The sequence below is a fragment of the Megalops cyprinoides genome, chromosome 19 (genome assembly GCF_013368585.1).
Source record: "Megalops cyprinoides isolate fMegCyp1 chromosome 19, fMegCyp1.pri, whole genome shotgun sequence".
NCBI lineage: Eukaryota > Metazoa > Chordata > Actinopteri > Elopiformes > Megalopidae > Megalops > Megalops cyprinoides.
Genome location: NC_050601.1, coordinates 10,613,490 through 10,627,966, shown reverse-complemented (window position 1 = coordinate 10,627,966; position 14,477 = coordinate 10,613,490). Strand labels below are relative to the sequence as shown.

General features: G+C 41.3%; 1 protein-coding gene across 1 annotated transcript in view; it reads right to left on the bottom strand.

Moving 5' to 3' along the window:
- The window catches only part of baiap3 (BAI1 associated protein 3), a gene marked incomplete at its 5' end in the record, with an annotated part of 31,156 nt that extends 20,540 nt beyond the window's left edge, over window positions 1–10,616 (bottom strand). The window contains one exon of the mRNA XM_036552845.1: window positions 10,603–10,616. Coding sequence (XP_036408738.1) covers window positions 10,603–10,616 — 14 coding nt within the window. The remainder of the gene's footprint in view (window positions 1–10,602) is intronic.
- Between the last annotated feature and the right edge of the window lie 3,861 nt (window positions 10,617–14,477).

The window sequence follows — 14,477 nt, the reverse complement described above, 5'->3', positions numbered from 1 at the left end:
AGGCGCTCAGGTCTCTTTTGGGCATCTGTAAATTCAATGAAGTTTGAATCATCTGCCGGTGCCTTAATTGCCAAAATTCATCTTTTCTCTGAAGCGTAATTGCCTGTACAGACTGCCGTTGAACTCGTCTGTTTGGTCTGACAGAGAAAGAGTTTGAGGCGGAACTATCATCACTCCAGTGTTCTTTCCACTTAGTGACCCCTGCTGCCAAATGTTATCTTAATACTCATTGTAATAAATGTAATATGTCATAATTTAAGAATTAACCCATACACAGGTAACACAATGAAACTGGTAATGGCTGACTTTGATTTGAACTTAACAACCATTTTCTCCATTTCATTCTTAACGGGTGTTTATTTAACACATACCATTGCAACAGAATTTGCGTAATCATATAACAGCAACAAAAGTAGGAACTAAACCCACAGCTCTGTAAAAACATGTTGACTGCAGTGATTTTAATCAAGTTTTTGAGACCAAGTTGAGAAACTTCCAGAACAAGCAGAATTATGGGTATGTGCGGGTTTACAAATTTCAGGTTTTGTCTGGAGTATAGCAATTGGAAAATACTCTCTCCAGGTGATATCAATGGCAAAACATAGAGCACGAGTACAGTATAAATTTTAAAGAAGCAATGAAAAGGATTAGCAGTTAGTCCTTAAATATTTTTGTGATGATTTAAACTTGTGACTTCTGTGACTACCAAACTACTGTACAGAAACAGTGATATTCAAGTTTAAAAATGCTCATTAGTGAAAGATATTAAATGTGTTAATAAAACTGGAGAAAAAAAATAAAAACACAGACAGAGGACAACAAGAACAAAACACTCAAGCCTTATCATGCAAGGAATATTTACACTTTCTCATAAACAAGTTCAGTAATAGTTTTGGTTTCCCAAGATATATTGCACTACAGATGGAGACAGTGATCTTCATGGTCAGAACAGCAATAATAAAATGTTATTTCAGTGACAGTGATTGAAGCAAGTACAAGTGCTTGAGAGTTTTCTGATCACATTTACTAAAAAAAAACATTTGGCTGATTCTTTTGTCCAAGCTACAGACATGCTCTAGAACAGAGAGCTAAATGCCTGAGTGAGAAACAAGATCATTTCTGTTTCTTTAACTTCTGTTTCTTTAACCTTCTTCACAAACTAGCTAGCTAGATACACTATATGGACAACAGTATTCGGACGCCTGACCATTACATTGTAATGACACTGTATTCAAATACATATACTTTAATATGGAGTTGGTCCCCCTTTTGCAGCTATAACAGCTTCCACTCTTCTTGGAAGGCTTTCCACAAGATTTTGGAGTGTTTCTGTGGGAATTTGTGCCCATTCATTCTGTAGAGCATTTATGAGGTCAGGCACTGATGATGGACGAGAAGGCCTGGCTCGCAATCTCCATTTCAGTTCATCCCAAAGGTGCTCGATGGGTTGAGGTCAGGTCTCTGTGCAGGCCAGTCAAGTTCTTCCACACCGAACTCATCAAACCATGTCTTTATAGTCCTTGCTTTGTGCACTGGGGCACAGCCATGTTGGAATAGAAAGGGACCTTCCCCAAACTGTTGCCACAAAGTTGGAAGCATAGCATTGTCCAAAATGTCTTGGTATGCTGAAGCATTAAGATTCCCCTTCACTGGAGATAAGGGGCCTAGCCCAAACCCTGAAAAACAGGCGTGGCCAAATACTTTTGTCCATATAGTGTATCTGTTCATCAAAGAGCAATCACAAATCATTTGGATATATTGCTACATCTGTCATTAGCTAGTTAGCTAATGTTGCTGCATACAATCAGTTACTCAGATAGCATCAGGGGGCTACTGCTCCCAGTTCAGGGACCCCTGACTGACCTGCCCACCACTATCCCCAGTGGAACAAAGCTGTTCAGCTGATGAGGAGCCCTGGTCATTGTGGATAGATGACATAGTGGTTTCCATCCTGGGCTGCTCAGCTCAGCCCTCAGCCTGCATTTGAAACAAATGTCTCTTGCTGTCTGAGCCACTCTGAGCACTTACTCTGAGGGATCTATCTTTTTTTACACTAAGTGAACACTATAGATAGACACTATAGATACTACACTATAGATAACGTCACTTTCATGCATCGTTATCAATCTCTATGTGTGTGTTATTGTGATGTGGAGATGTTGCTTGTATGGATAATGGTTAGGAACACAATATAGATACTTAAAAACAATTAAAATTGTGTGATTATATTTTACCACTTTAGTCTCACTGTTACTGACTGCTGTTCACATTTTTGTTTTGATCACGTATTATATATTCAATGTACCCTGCTATGAATGCTTTATAAGTGGCTCTAGATTACATTACTGTCATTTAACAGACACTCCTATCCAGAGTGACGTACATAGGTTACAGTTTTTACATGTCATCCATTTACACAGCTGGATATTTTCTGAGGCAATTCTGGGTTAAGTACCTTGCCCAAGGGTATAGCAGCAGTGCCCTAGCTGGGAAAGGAACTAGCAACCTTTTAGTTACTAGCCCTGCTCCTTATCACTATGCTACACTGTAGCAGGAGATAGGGCGAGAAGTAAGGGTATTTGCCACTATCTGATAAACAAATAAATAAATACTGATGTATGGATTCTGTAAGGACTGCACTTCCCACTACCACTGCTGTTTACACATGTGCAGTCAATGATTACACATGTGCAGACAGTGGCACACTCACACACACACACACACACACACACACACACACACACACACACACACACGCACACACACACACCTGTACTCACACAGTTACACATGTGCACGCTCTCAAACAAAACCACCTACCCTCATACCCTCAGCACACCTTCTATGCACACAGACACAAACCCACACACACAAGGATTCCCTACAAATACATATCACACAGCATGTGCAACAACCCTATTGCACGTTGCTAGGAAACAGCACCCTCCAACACTGCCTCTTATTTTATTTTATTTTTTTTAACTTAGGCTTATTTTAAAAGATCAGCCCATTATGTCTTAAATGACAATGGCTTAGGTGAAGCAGGAAGGTTGAAAAACACATACCTACATGCATGCATGAAGGTATGCACACACTTGCACATATGCATGCGTGCACACATGCGCGCACACATGCACGCACACACACACACACACACACACACACACACAAAGCTTGGCTGATATACCTACAAAGAAAAGTGGAACAACACACTTTGTTGGAGGAACGATCTGCTAATTATACAAAATACAGACACAACGTCTTTACTTTGCTTGTACCTCAGTAATAATATATTTTATGATAAGCTTCCATATAAATATATTTGAATTATGATGCTTTCCTTTGCATACAGTACAATTCACTGGGAACATCCAGGACAAATGTATGGTGATGGCTGTCCACCAAAAATAGAATTCTTCATACAATTAATAACAGCTTTAGCAACGTTACACACCATACTGTAAATGCTTTTTTCAATTAGAAATCTCAAACATCAGTGAAAACAAATTGCCCATCTCCCACTGGTGTCTCCACTTCACAGAATCTAGCAGATGGATGACAAGATCAATCCAATCAACCCAATTTAATGCAGTATAGCGTTTGTCATAAAGGAGCTGTCACATGTAAAAAGCCACACAGAACAGTGATTGTAAATCATTAAATACAGTATAACAGTTATCAGACCACAGAAATAAAATGATTAGATTTTGGCTCTCTTTTTTAGAAAACAGGAACAGATTATAGATCAACTTGCTTTTTGGCAGAAAAAAAATATTATGCTGGGACATTTAGATGTACAATCTAAACCCACAATAATATCAGAGAAGGTCAGGCAAATGTGTCTGATGTGGCCATATGCTATAATGCAGAAATGTGAGGACGTTATCAGTGCAAACTAAGGTGCCATGTGTGGAGTGACAACATTGACTTTATAGCTACAATACGCTATATATATATACTATACAAGTTTCTTTGCTGATTTCAAAGAAATTTTAAACATGTATTTTGTTCACTGAAAAAAAAAACACTGCTGAGAAGAAATGCTTCTAGTTTTACTATATATTAGTCTGCCTCTAAAATATTGTGCAGTCGATGAGCCATCATTATACAGTAATTACAATGTCCATCCATACTGTATCAAAGGCCATGTCAGCATTTCCATCTTCTAACCAGACCAAACTGGCAATGCAACATGAAAAGTCCTTTCTCCACAGTAGTGCGTTTTCAGCCACACTGAATATGATTAAACCATGAGAGCAATGTCCAGATGTGTCTGTGGCAGTTCTGAAAGCAGGAAGAAGAACATATTACAAGGCAATAGTGTGTGGCACAGTCTTAAAGCAGTGGAAACCAATTCTCACCTGAAGTGGACTAATCTACTAAAAACTATTTTCGATGTCAATGACATAATCAATAATACAATAAACAAAGAACAGGTAGAGTACTGACACACACCCAGTCAGTAGCCAATCTCAGTTTAATATTGTGAACTGAGGCATGAAAAGTGATCTTTAACTTGCATTTTGTACTGGGCACCCTACAGACATAATTTAATAGAAAAAGATGCCCTTGAGGTTCCCACTAGTGACCCAGTGATTTCTACTCCTGATCAGGAGCTCAAATATGCAGTGATCAGAGTACCTCTGCTGGGCCTTGCTCACCTCCACTTAGTAAAAACTGCGTGGTGCAAAAACCTGGCTACTGCTCTGACTGCTTCATTTACATATCACAAATCGCCTTGAGATGCGGGTGCAGGCATTAGCCTTCTCTGCTCTTAATTAAGATGACACACAGCTTCCTGGGGCCCTAATGGCTGTTGCATGGCAGCTTGTGGGAGATGGAGAGGTGGTGCTTTTTCAGGAAGGAGCAGCTTTAACGCAAGGGCAGATACTTCACATTTATCAGCCCTCTGCCTCGTTCACCCCCGCCCCCCCCCCCCCCCCCCCAAGATACTGTTAAGCAATAAGGCAGAGAAATCCAGGTCAAATCATCTAATCAAGATCTTCTTTGTTTAACGCGGGACATTCCACACAGCCATGGAAGACAAATACTCATAGGATTTCCTTCAATCAACAACAAATGGAAAGGACAGGAAATTGTATTATTTAGAGTCTATTTTTTATGTACTGTCACACACATGGCGGTGCAACATGCTTGGCAGCTTAATCCAATTTAAGAAGGTTTGAAAAGATAATAACGTAATGATTTACATTTACATTTTGCCTGAAGACTCATCCACACTGTGATCCTTTATGTTTGGTACAATACACAACAGGTGCTTTGTCTAGATAAAATAGGTGCCATGATTAAAAATAAAACTGTTCAGGTTATGAAAACGTCTGCAATAAACCAACATGCTGGGGTTGCTATAGAAACCTTAAGAATCACTTCTGCGTTACTTCTGGCTTTGACTTCAGTCGATGAGAAAACAAAACAAGACTTATTGTTAAAGGACAGTCGGTAAAAAAAAAGGCTCAATATTCCTATCCCCTTAACCACTGCTCTCAATCACAAATGGTTGGGAAACTATGCTAATTTAGAAATATTCTAATTAACTGCAGGTTTGCATTGTATACAGCTGTGAAATCAAACCATCATTCACACTGAAAACATTGATTTGCTTTTTTGCTTTTTCTTGGTTAGATGTTGCCAAGACAAATTTGACAGCACAAAATTTGAGAAACAGGAAACTTGATACAAGTGAATGATACAACAGCACTCTCAAGAATAAATTTTGTATCTATTCACATTGGCTCACCTAGGTTGATTACGTTGCTGAATTTCTTATGGGGCACTATAACTACCTTACATTATATAGAGAGATTGGCCACAAACATCATGTAGGTTCCTTTGCGCTATGTACTCACTTCTTAATCCCAAGAGGAGTATTATCCAGATTTTACTTTTAGGCAACAGCTGTCTGCCTACTCCCGCCCGAGGGCTAGACCTTTCATCTGGTGAATATATGTGGCGCTTGGTATTTAGGATGGTTAATGTTTCCCCAGTGAGGACCAAATTGGTCAAGAAGGTCCCATTTCCAAAGCAGAGGAAAAGAGATGCTGGGAACACATTCAGTCAGTCAGACAGATTTACAGACCCCAGCTCTGCCAAGCTCCCTTTACAGAACCTTTGCAAAAGATCACCAGAAATGAATTATTAAAAAAACAGGTTATAAAGACACCGGTAATGCCTTCCAAAACTGGTTTCAAGTACTGCATCCAGATCTGGCGAACACAAGAATTCAAAAAGCTAAAATTAATAGAAAAGCTCATACTTCCATAAATCTCTGTCTCTGTTCACTCAAGTTCAGCGTTGTCATTAAAACTGAACTTAAGAGATATTGGTTTGCTGATCCTAGCTTAAGCTGCCCTCGAGTGGTTAAAGCTTTACACATGTTCCATGTAAAACACAGGGAACCTGTGTGTTGTAATTGAGGAAGTCTTCCAGAAAAGAAAGAAAGCCCTGGAAAAAGTAATTTGTTATGGATTTGACAGAGTTTATGCATGCAGTGCAATTTTGTCCAGGATTCACATCTAATCAGCGTTAGCTCAAATTTAAATTTCCATCATTTTCCTTTGTGTGATTATTAACTGCCAGCGCAAGGGCTTTTCTAGAGCCCCCCCCCCAGAGGGGTCAGTATTCTGCCTGCATTGGTCTAATTATAAAGCCATTTTATACTGAGCAAAAAAAAAAAAAAAAAAGAAGTGAAAGCATGTTTACAGCTCCTGGATACGGCCGTATAACGCTGCTTTTTTCCTTTTTGATCATTTCATTATTGAGTTCTGAGTTCCCCTTGTTTGTGCCATCTGTTTGTTTGTACAGGAGGAACGTCAGGCAAAGGTCTGCCCGCGATAAAAGGAAAGGAGCCCAATTATTCCTCTGCTCTGATGACAACAGCTGCTCGGCATCCTGCAAACACCACAACCTGGGAGCCTAAGTTGAAGTGGCAGCTCTGGCTGCATCTAATGCATTGCCACTGCCATCACCATCACTGCCAGCACTACCGCAGTCACCAACAGCGACACCATCAATGGTACCGTCAACGCCATCAGCTCTGTTACCGCTGTCACAAACAATACCAATAACAAAACCACTACCACCACCAACAGCAGCATCAATACTGACATCACTACGAACACCATCACCTCTGCTACAGCTGTCACCGACAACACCAGTAGCGAAACCACTACTACCACCAACAGCATCAATACTGACATAAAAAAGGCATTTAGCAAATGCTCTTATCCAGCACAACTTACATAGGTTACAATTTTTTAAACGCTACCCATTTGTACAGCTGGATGTTTACTGAGGCAATTCTGGGTTAAGTACCTTGCCCAAGGGTATAACAGCAGTGCCCCAGCAGGGAATCAAACGAGCAGCCTTTGAGTTACGAGTCCTACTCCTTACCACTATGCTATGACATCACCATCAACACTACCACACCTGCTACCACCATCACAACCAAATACAATAACTGGCCCTTTTCTTGGTCAGGCTATGGTAATTTCTTAGAGGGCATCCAGAGAAGGTGAGATACATACCTGAAACCTCAACTACCTAATGCAGTAGCTTTCAGGGATCTAGTCTTATATCCCAACGTTACAGCATCAGATTTGATGTGGGATTCTTATATTGCGGCTGTGAGCAATGGGTTTAACTAAACTATATTTCTGCTGTACAAAGGGATCATATGTAAAATGTACAATGTATGACTGGCAAGGTGGAGCAGGCCACAGAGTGCAGCCCTCAATATTGAGAGGATATCCTTGTCTTCCTCTGTTTGCCCTACATAATAAAGCTGACACAGAATACAGAAGCCAGGGCTTTCCCAGGGTAATGCAGCAATGCTGTCAAAAATTAACCTGAGGCAGATGTTCACAGAAGTGAGTCAGAATCGTGTTGTGTGTGTGCGTTGGGGTAGGGGGTGGGGTTCTGTGTGGGTGTTTAGTAATGGAAAGTAAGAGTATCACTTCTCTGTGAGCCTGGCTACTGAGCTAATTCTATATGCTTGAATGGCCTCGGCCACTGAGTTACCCCACTACTCATATTATACCCTTAAACTGTGTATCAAATTACTTGCCTTGTAAATGTTAAATGGTAGTTCACAGATTTCAGCACTGGCCAGGAAGTTAGGCATATAGCCTTTTAGTAATGTCTGCCAGGTTCTCAGAAGCTTGCTAGTTGCCCAGTTGAGACGCTGAGTACCCTTCTCCCATGTTGTAAATGGAAACTCACTACACATGGACCCCTGCTATGATAACCTAATTCATGAAATCTCATGTGGTAACACAACATTTAAGAAAACAGGCCTCCTGAATATCACATCATTATCCTCAAAGTCTTGTCTTGCGATTGTGTGAAGTCATTATTGGCAATGAGACAGATATCCTTTACCTATCTGAAACATGGATTAAACCAGAGGAAAATAAATGCTTTAACAAGTCTACCCCCGATGAGCACTCTAGCAGCCAGCAACCCCACTTACCAGGTTTTGAAGGTGGTGTTTCTATAATTTTTGCATTGGATATTTTCTTAAATCCTTGGTTTGGTTTTGACATGTTTGAAATACTTGCTTTAAACTACATTATTGCCGACAAGAATTCAACCCACTGCTGTGCTTGTACCTTTTTATTGACTTCCTGGGCACTTCTTAATGTAGATGTCAATTCACTGAATTCCACACAAATGCCTGAGTCATTACAGGCTGTAGAATTCAGATACTGGCATAGCTGATTTTAATGTACATATAGAATGTGTTTGTACATTGATCCACTAAAATGGACTTCTCAACAATTCATGACTCTACTGGCTCAACAATGTGACCTCACCAGATGGTATCTTATATGATTTTCACAATGCTTTCACAATACTCACAACACTGCGTCATACCTTTGATTCTGTTGCACCTCTACGGAGGAAAAAAGCCAGTTAGAAAAGAATTACCCTGTGGTATACTGACTATATACACACTTTTAAACAAGTCTGCTGTAAGATGGAGAACAAATGATGCTCAGCTAAGCATGGCTTACCAAATGGAAAGACAGCCTTTAAACTACAAAAATGCCCTCTCATCTACCCCTTGCCGTTAATAATTTATAAGCTATTTGAAGAAAACAAAAATAATCATACATTCCTTTTTAATGTTGTAGCGAAATAACCAGTGGTCCCACTACAAAACAGCTACTAAAATACATTTTGTTTTATTGATTGATACATCCCACACGCCTGGACCAAATCATCCTGCTTGCTGTGTTAAGCATTTCTTCACTAATGGGCTTTTAGCTTGCTTATTAATTAAGCATATTTAATTAAGTGGGAACTTCTTGTTTTCACCAACCACAATTCTGTTTTGTTTTTGTGCAAGATCATTGACTGAAAAGTCAAAATTAACCACGTAATGTTCAACAGCATCACTCTAACATGTTCTTTTTGTGCTCAGGTTAAAAGTACATGAACATGGTAATCCTATCACAACTATCATGTGAAAGTTTGGTCCCAGTTCTTTGAAATGTAACCATAATACAGAACATTGCAGGTGATGCAATATTAAACTATGCAAACAAAACACTACATTCCACCTTTGTAAACACTTTGTAAACAACCCAGGCCCTGCACTATGGGGGTGCTTAGGGGTGCACTGCACCCCCAGACGGACCTCAGTGAACACCCCAGTTGTCTCCTTATAACCCAATGCATTTGTGACTTTTTATGCACCCTTGTGGATTGCAACTGGACCCCTCTGTACTTTCTCCTGGTGCCGAGCCTGCTGCAATCTTAAGAAAAAAGGTAAAATATCTGGTATCAAAAGCAAGCCTCCAGGGTCATTCTGTGGAAGTTTGACACAAACATACGGAGTTCTACCCAAAAACAGTAATCAAATTTGAATTAAATTCCATTGGGAAGACCAGCAGCCGACCAGCCAAACAATATCCTGACAGCATAAATGGCCGCAATGTATCACATATCAGTACCAGTTTGGTTAATACTTTGTTGAAGAAATTAATTTGATATCTCAATGTTGTTATCCAACAAATGACAGAAAAAAGCAAAAAGGTTTCAAAGTTTGGATTAGAATTAGACATGACAAGTGCAGAAGGTACAAAAGATTTCAACATTAACGCAAGAATAAAAAATATCAGAGAAGGTTAAAGGCTTGATTGATTTAGTTTACAAACAAAATAAGAAGCTCTGCTCCCTCATGATTAAGTCAGTAAGTCACAGGTTTTTAATGTTTTTTGAGTACATCTGCCCAGTAAATTTCAATGCGGTTTACTTCAATCACATTGGATAAAGTCCAGTCCTGCAAGTGCAATGCAATCTAGTCCAAGAGTCCTCTTTGGTCCAGCACAGTGCATGGCAGTAAATTCAGTCCAGTACACTACAGTGTAGTTCAGTATTATACACTATGACTGTCCTGTAAATCTTGGTCAAGTCCAAAGCAATGTGTTCCCCTAAATCTCAGTCAAATGCAATGCAGTATGGTCCAGTTGGTCAGGGGAAATGTAGTATTGTCCAGTAAATCTGTGTCAGTTGCAGTGTGTTGTGGTCGAGCACATTTTGGTGCGGTCTGATACAGTTGATCGTGTGAGTGATACTCACCCAAAGGTTGCGCCCTCGGGGCAGTGTGTGAGAGGGCTGCTGGCTTGGGGGGGCGGATCCCTCCTGGCCCGCAGGGACTGGCTCCTCTGCACCTGCCTCAGAACACTGCTCTTCAGCTCCAGCAGTGTCGACATGCTTATTCACTACCTGCAGCAAGAGGGGAGCAGACGCAGCTTTGAAGCGTTCCGATCACATCGGACGAGAACAGGGAACGGGTTTGGGCACAGAAAGACTGCCAGCTGATTTCTTTGATTTCTTTCTTTGTGGGGGTAAACTACGGAGCATGACGTCTGCTCCACGCGCTTATCTCTTGGCACATCCCCTGTTCAAACTGTTCATAATTCTATTACCAACCGTGTCTGTGGAAGAGGCTTCATGCTCTCATTGGGCAACACTGATTGGCATGGCTTGTCAGTCAGAGACAGAGAGCTACAGGCAGCTGTCAGTGGTATGAACTCTACAGCACGCCAGAATTTAGCCTCAGCGCCAAAACCCTCCCTTGTCTAACCCTCTCTTCCCCTTCACAACAGATAAGAGGAAGAAAAACCCATGGGTGTTTCAAGCCATTTAGTTCTTTTCTTCCTGCTCTGTGGATGCTCTCCTTTCAACTGAGGCGGCAAAGAATTCTCAAGAGCAGGCGCTCAAAAGTGTTACACTGTGGGTGTGAGTCACTCAAGCGTTTACCCCAGTTAGTGGAATGCACCTGATACGAGTTACTTTGAGGGAAAGCAAGGAGAAATTAAAAGCTAGTGATGAAAATGAAAAAAAAGGAATGACAAAGGATGGCAAGAGAACTTTGACTGGCAGAGAGTTGGAATCATGGGAAACGCAGTCACTTTTTATTGCTCGACAGCTGACGTCTTCTTTTGTCTCCTGTCTGTGTTTCAGTAGACAGGGGCACAGAGGACCGGGCGCTTTGCGCTCTGCACTCATTCAAATGGTGAAGGAGTCAAGATAAAATCCAGGTAATTACATCTGAAACAGAGATGAGCTCCACACTGCTGAGCTGGCTGTCAGTCCTCTGGCCATGTCTCATATTTGAGGATAGGGACATGGGAACAGACCAAATCTTACAAATTCTTTGAAAATACTCTTTTTTTCCCTGTAAATCAATTTGGGAGGTCATGAAAGTGACGAATGGCCACAGTACATGTCAGATGCACAGTGCTGACTGGTGACTCACACCAGAGGAAGCTAGTCCTAACAGAGACACAGTACATCTCTGGTTAGCTCTTGAAAATTCGGCCTCTGTGCTCAGATCTGATGTTGCACAGCTCCAGACATCAACCCTGGTAACGTGGAGCCCAAGCAGCAGCATCACGCCTGGGCCTCCTGCTGCTATGGGTAGTGGTACCATAGCCAGGAAAATGCGCGCATCCACCAAGCTAAGGCTCGCAGTCTCTCTACCCAGCCCACAGAACAATGCTGTCATTCAACTCTCACTCCTGTGAGCCTCTGTGAGCTCGGCAGCCAACCACGTCCCACCGTTGGACCGGAGGGGTCTCTATGGTAACGGCAGATGGAGAAGGATGGTAAAATCCAGGTACACGAGACTCTTCCGAAGCTATGCAAAGTGCACATGCAAAGGATTAGTGCACCGGTTTCTCTGTCGGTCAGTCCATCCAGTTACAAACATTTGGAGCATGAGCAAAATTTCCTTGGCATTTTCATTCTAGTTTTTTTTCCATGATTTCCTCCCATTCTGTGAGCTGGTCGAGCAGAGTGGTTAAATGCCATCTCAAGATAAGTATAATAATAAGGTCATTAGACCTGCAAGGAGAGACTGACATCTATTTTCTATCTATCTTCATGAGTGCCTTTCTCTTAAAGCAATCCCTGGTCTACTGAAGTATAATTCTGATATATAATAATTCTGCCTCTCCATCAGGGGATCCTCATACTGCCAATGCCATTCTCATTCCTATAGATTGGCTAACCTGGTGGTTTCCATCAGATGAAATCACACAGGGCTGCTGTATAATGTCAGTATGAGGCAGAAGTGTCAGGCGCTTCTATTTGCCTGTTTTTCTATTTGCCTCGCTCAATCCTCAGCCGACACATACCCCCCTCTGATATGAAACAGGCAGCTCAAAGGAAAGACAACTGCATCGGTGCCTGATATAATGTGTCATTTTAATTCTGTGTTTTTCAGTGACAGAGTGTGAAAGTGCAAGTCATTAGTGAGCTGTGGTCAGTGAGAGCAAGCATTTGCATACTAACAGTTCTCATGGGCTCTAGCTAGATAATATTCAAATGCTAAGCCTGAGCTTTCTCCAATCCATTGTGGGAATAGGATGTGTGTGTTTGTGTCTATGTGTGTGTATGCATTCAAATGTACATATGTTGCTCCCCAGAAGGATTCATTTAATTATCTTTTTCACTATCTTTTACAGTGTATTGTTAGTTACAGCATACTGTTAACTATTAAATACTAACCAAAACCAAAACATAACCTGTTCTCCTTGGAATTTCAGGCAGAGAACTATAAAACCCTGGGCACAAAAATGTCAAGTGCTTTGTTAATTATGATACGTTACAATGAGGCAGGCAGGCAGACAGAAGGGAAGCTGATTTAAATGTTTAAAAATTTATTATAAAACGATAATAATCATTCCAACATTCTAGACCGACAACAATGTTGACCTTCACTTCAGTCTTAGAGTGAACCAATCAAATCAGTCCTTGACAAAGACACAATACTTTCAGGTATCCACAAGTGGCTCTCACTGAGCCTGCATCAATGTCGTGTTTTTTGTTCCCAAACTCAAACTCATTGACGAGCGTTCGCCTGATGAGACCATTGTGTCAGAGGCAGGAGGCCTTTACACCGATTAAAAACCAGGCAGATCTGCAGACTGGCAGAGGCTTCTACATGATTTTTAGGACTTTATTAATCCAAAAGGGAAATTGCTTAATTGCTTTGAAGGGACTCAACCATGCTTAGTCATCTGAGCCGCAGACCTATGTTGTTGTGTTTTTTTACATAAATGAATGAATGTCTCCTATCACAATCTATAAATTATGCAGCTGAGGGGGAGTCAATTGAGTCGAGAAGCATGTGTGAGAGAGACCACACACTAGGTGCTGGGAGGAGGAGCAGACAGGGGAAAACGCCCGTGCGCTCCCTGTGACAGGACAAAGAGGATCTGCATGACAGCTCAGTCCCACCGGCCCACGGCTAAGGTGCCAATCTGTGGCGGAGATCTGCTCCCGTGACAGGTCTGACACGAAACAGACTCTTTGAATTTGAGATCGAATCGCTGTGACAGACCCTAAGCCTTAACGGTTGGAATGAAACCAGGAACAATGAGCCTGGGTAAATCTCTGACGGCAGTGGTGCAAAAAAAAAAAAAAAACACTGTAGTGTAGCATTTTGAGCCACAAGGGTCAACGATAATACTCCCAAGCAAAAAGTCTTACCTGTGCCTTCTCTGCCAACATCGCTTATGTATAACACCTCAAAGAGCATTCTTACATAAGAAACTGGGAGAAGACTATATCTTTTTTTGATGTTGCAGTTTACGAAAACAGTCTCTATTCAACAAACCCCCTACATGCATCGACCCTAACTTTGATTAAAGAATCTGGGCAAGTTTTACATTCTCCCACTCTCTTATGTCAGAGAACAATGAGCTAATTAGTGTTATGAAGAAGAAACCAAAAACGTGATGCTTAAACCCATAGTTCAAAGATAGCAACTGGGTCCATTGCTTTTAGATTTAATAAATCCCTTTGTGTTAACTAAACTGGGCCACACTGCTCTCTTCCAAATGTCCTCTGGGTTCTGCTTTCATTGCTTTAGGATCTACCATGTTCCTGTGGAGTGGTAGGGGGTACAGTGCTGCTTGCCTAAGGTCTATTGTTGGGCCTGCTGT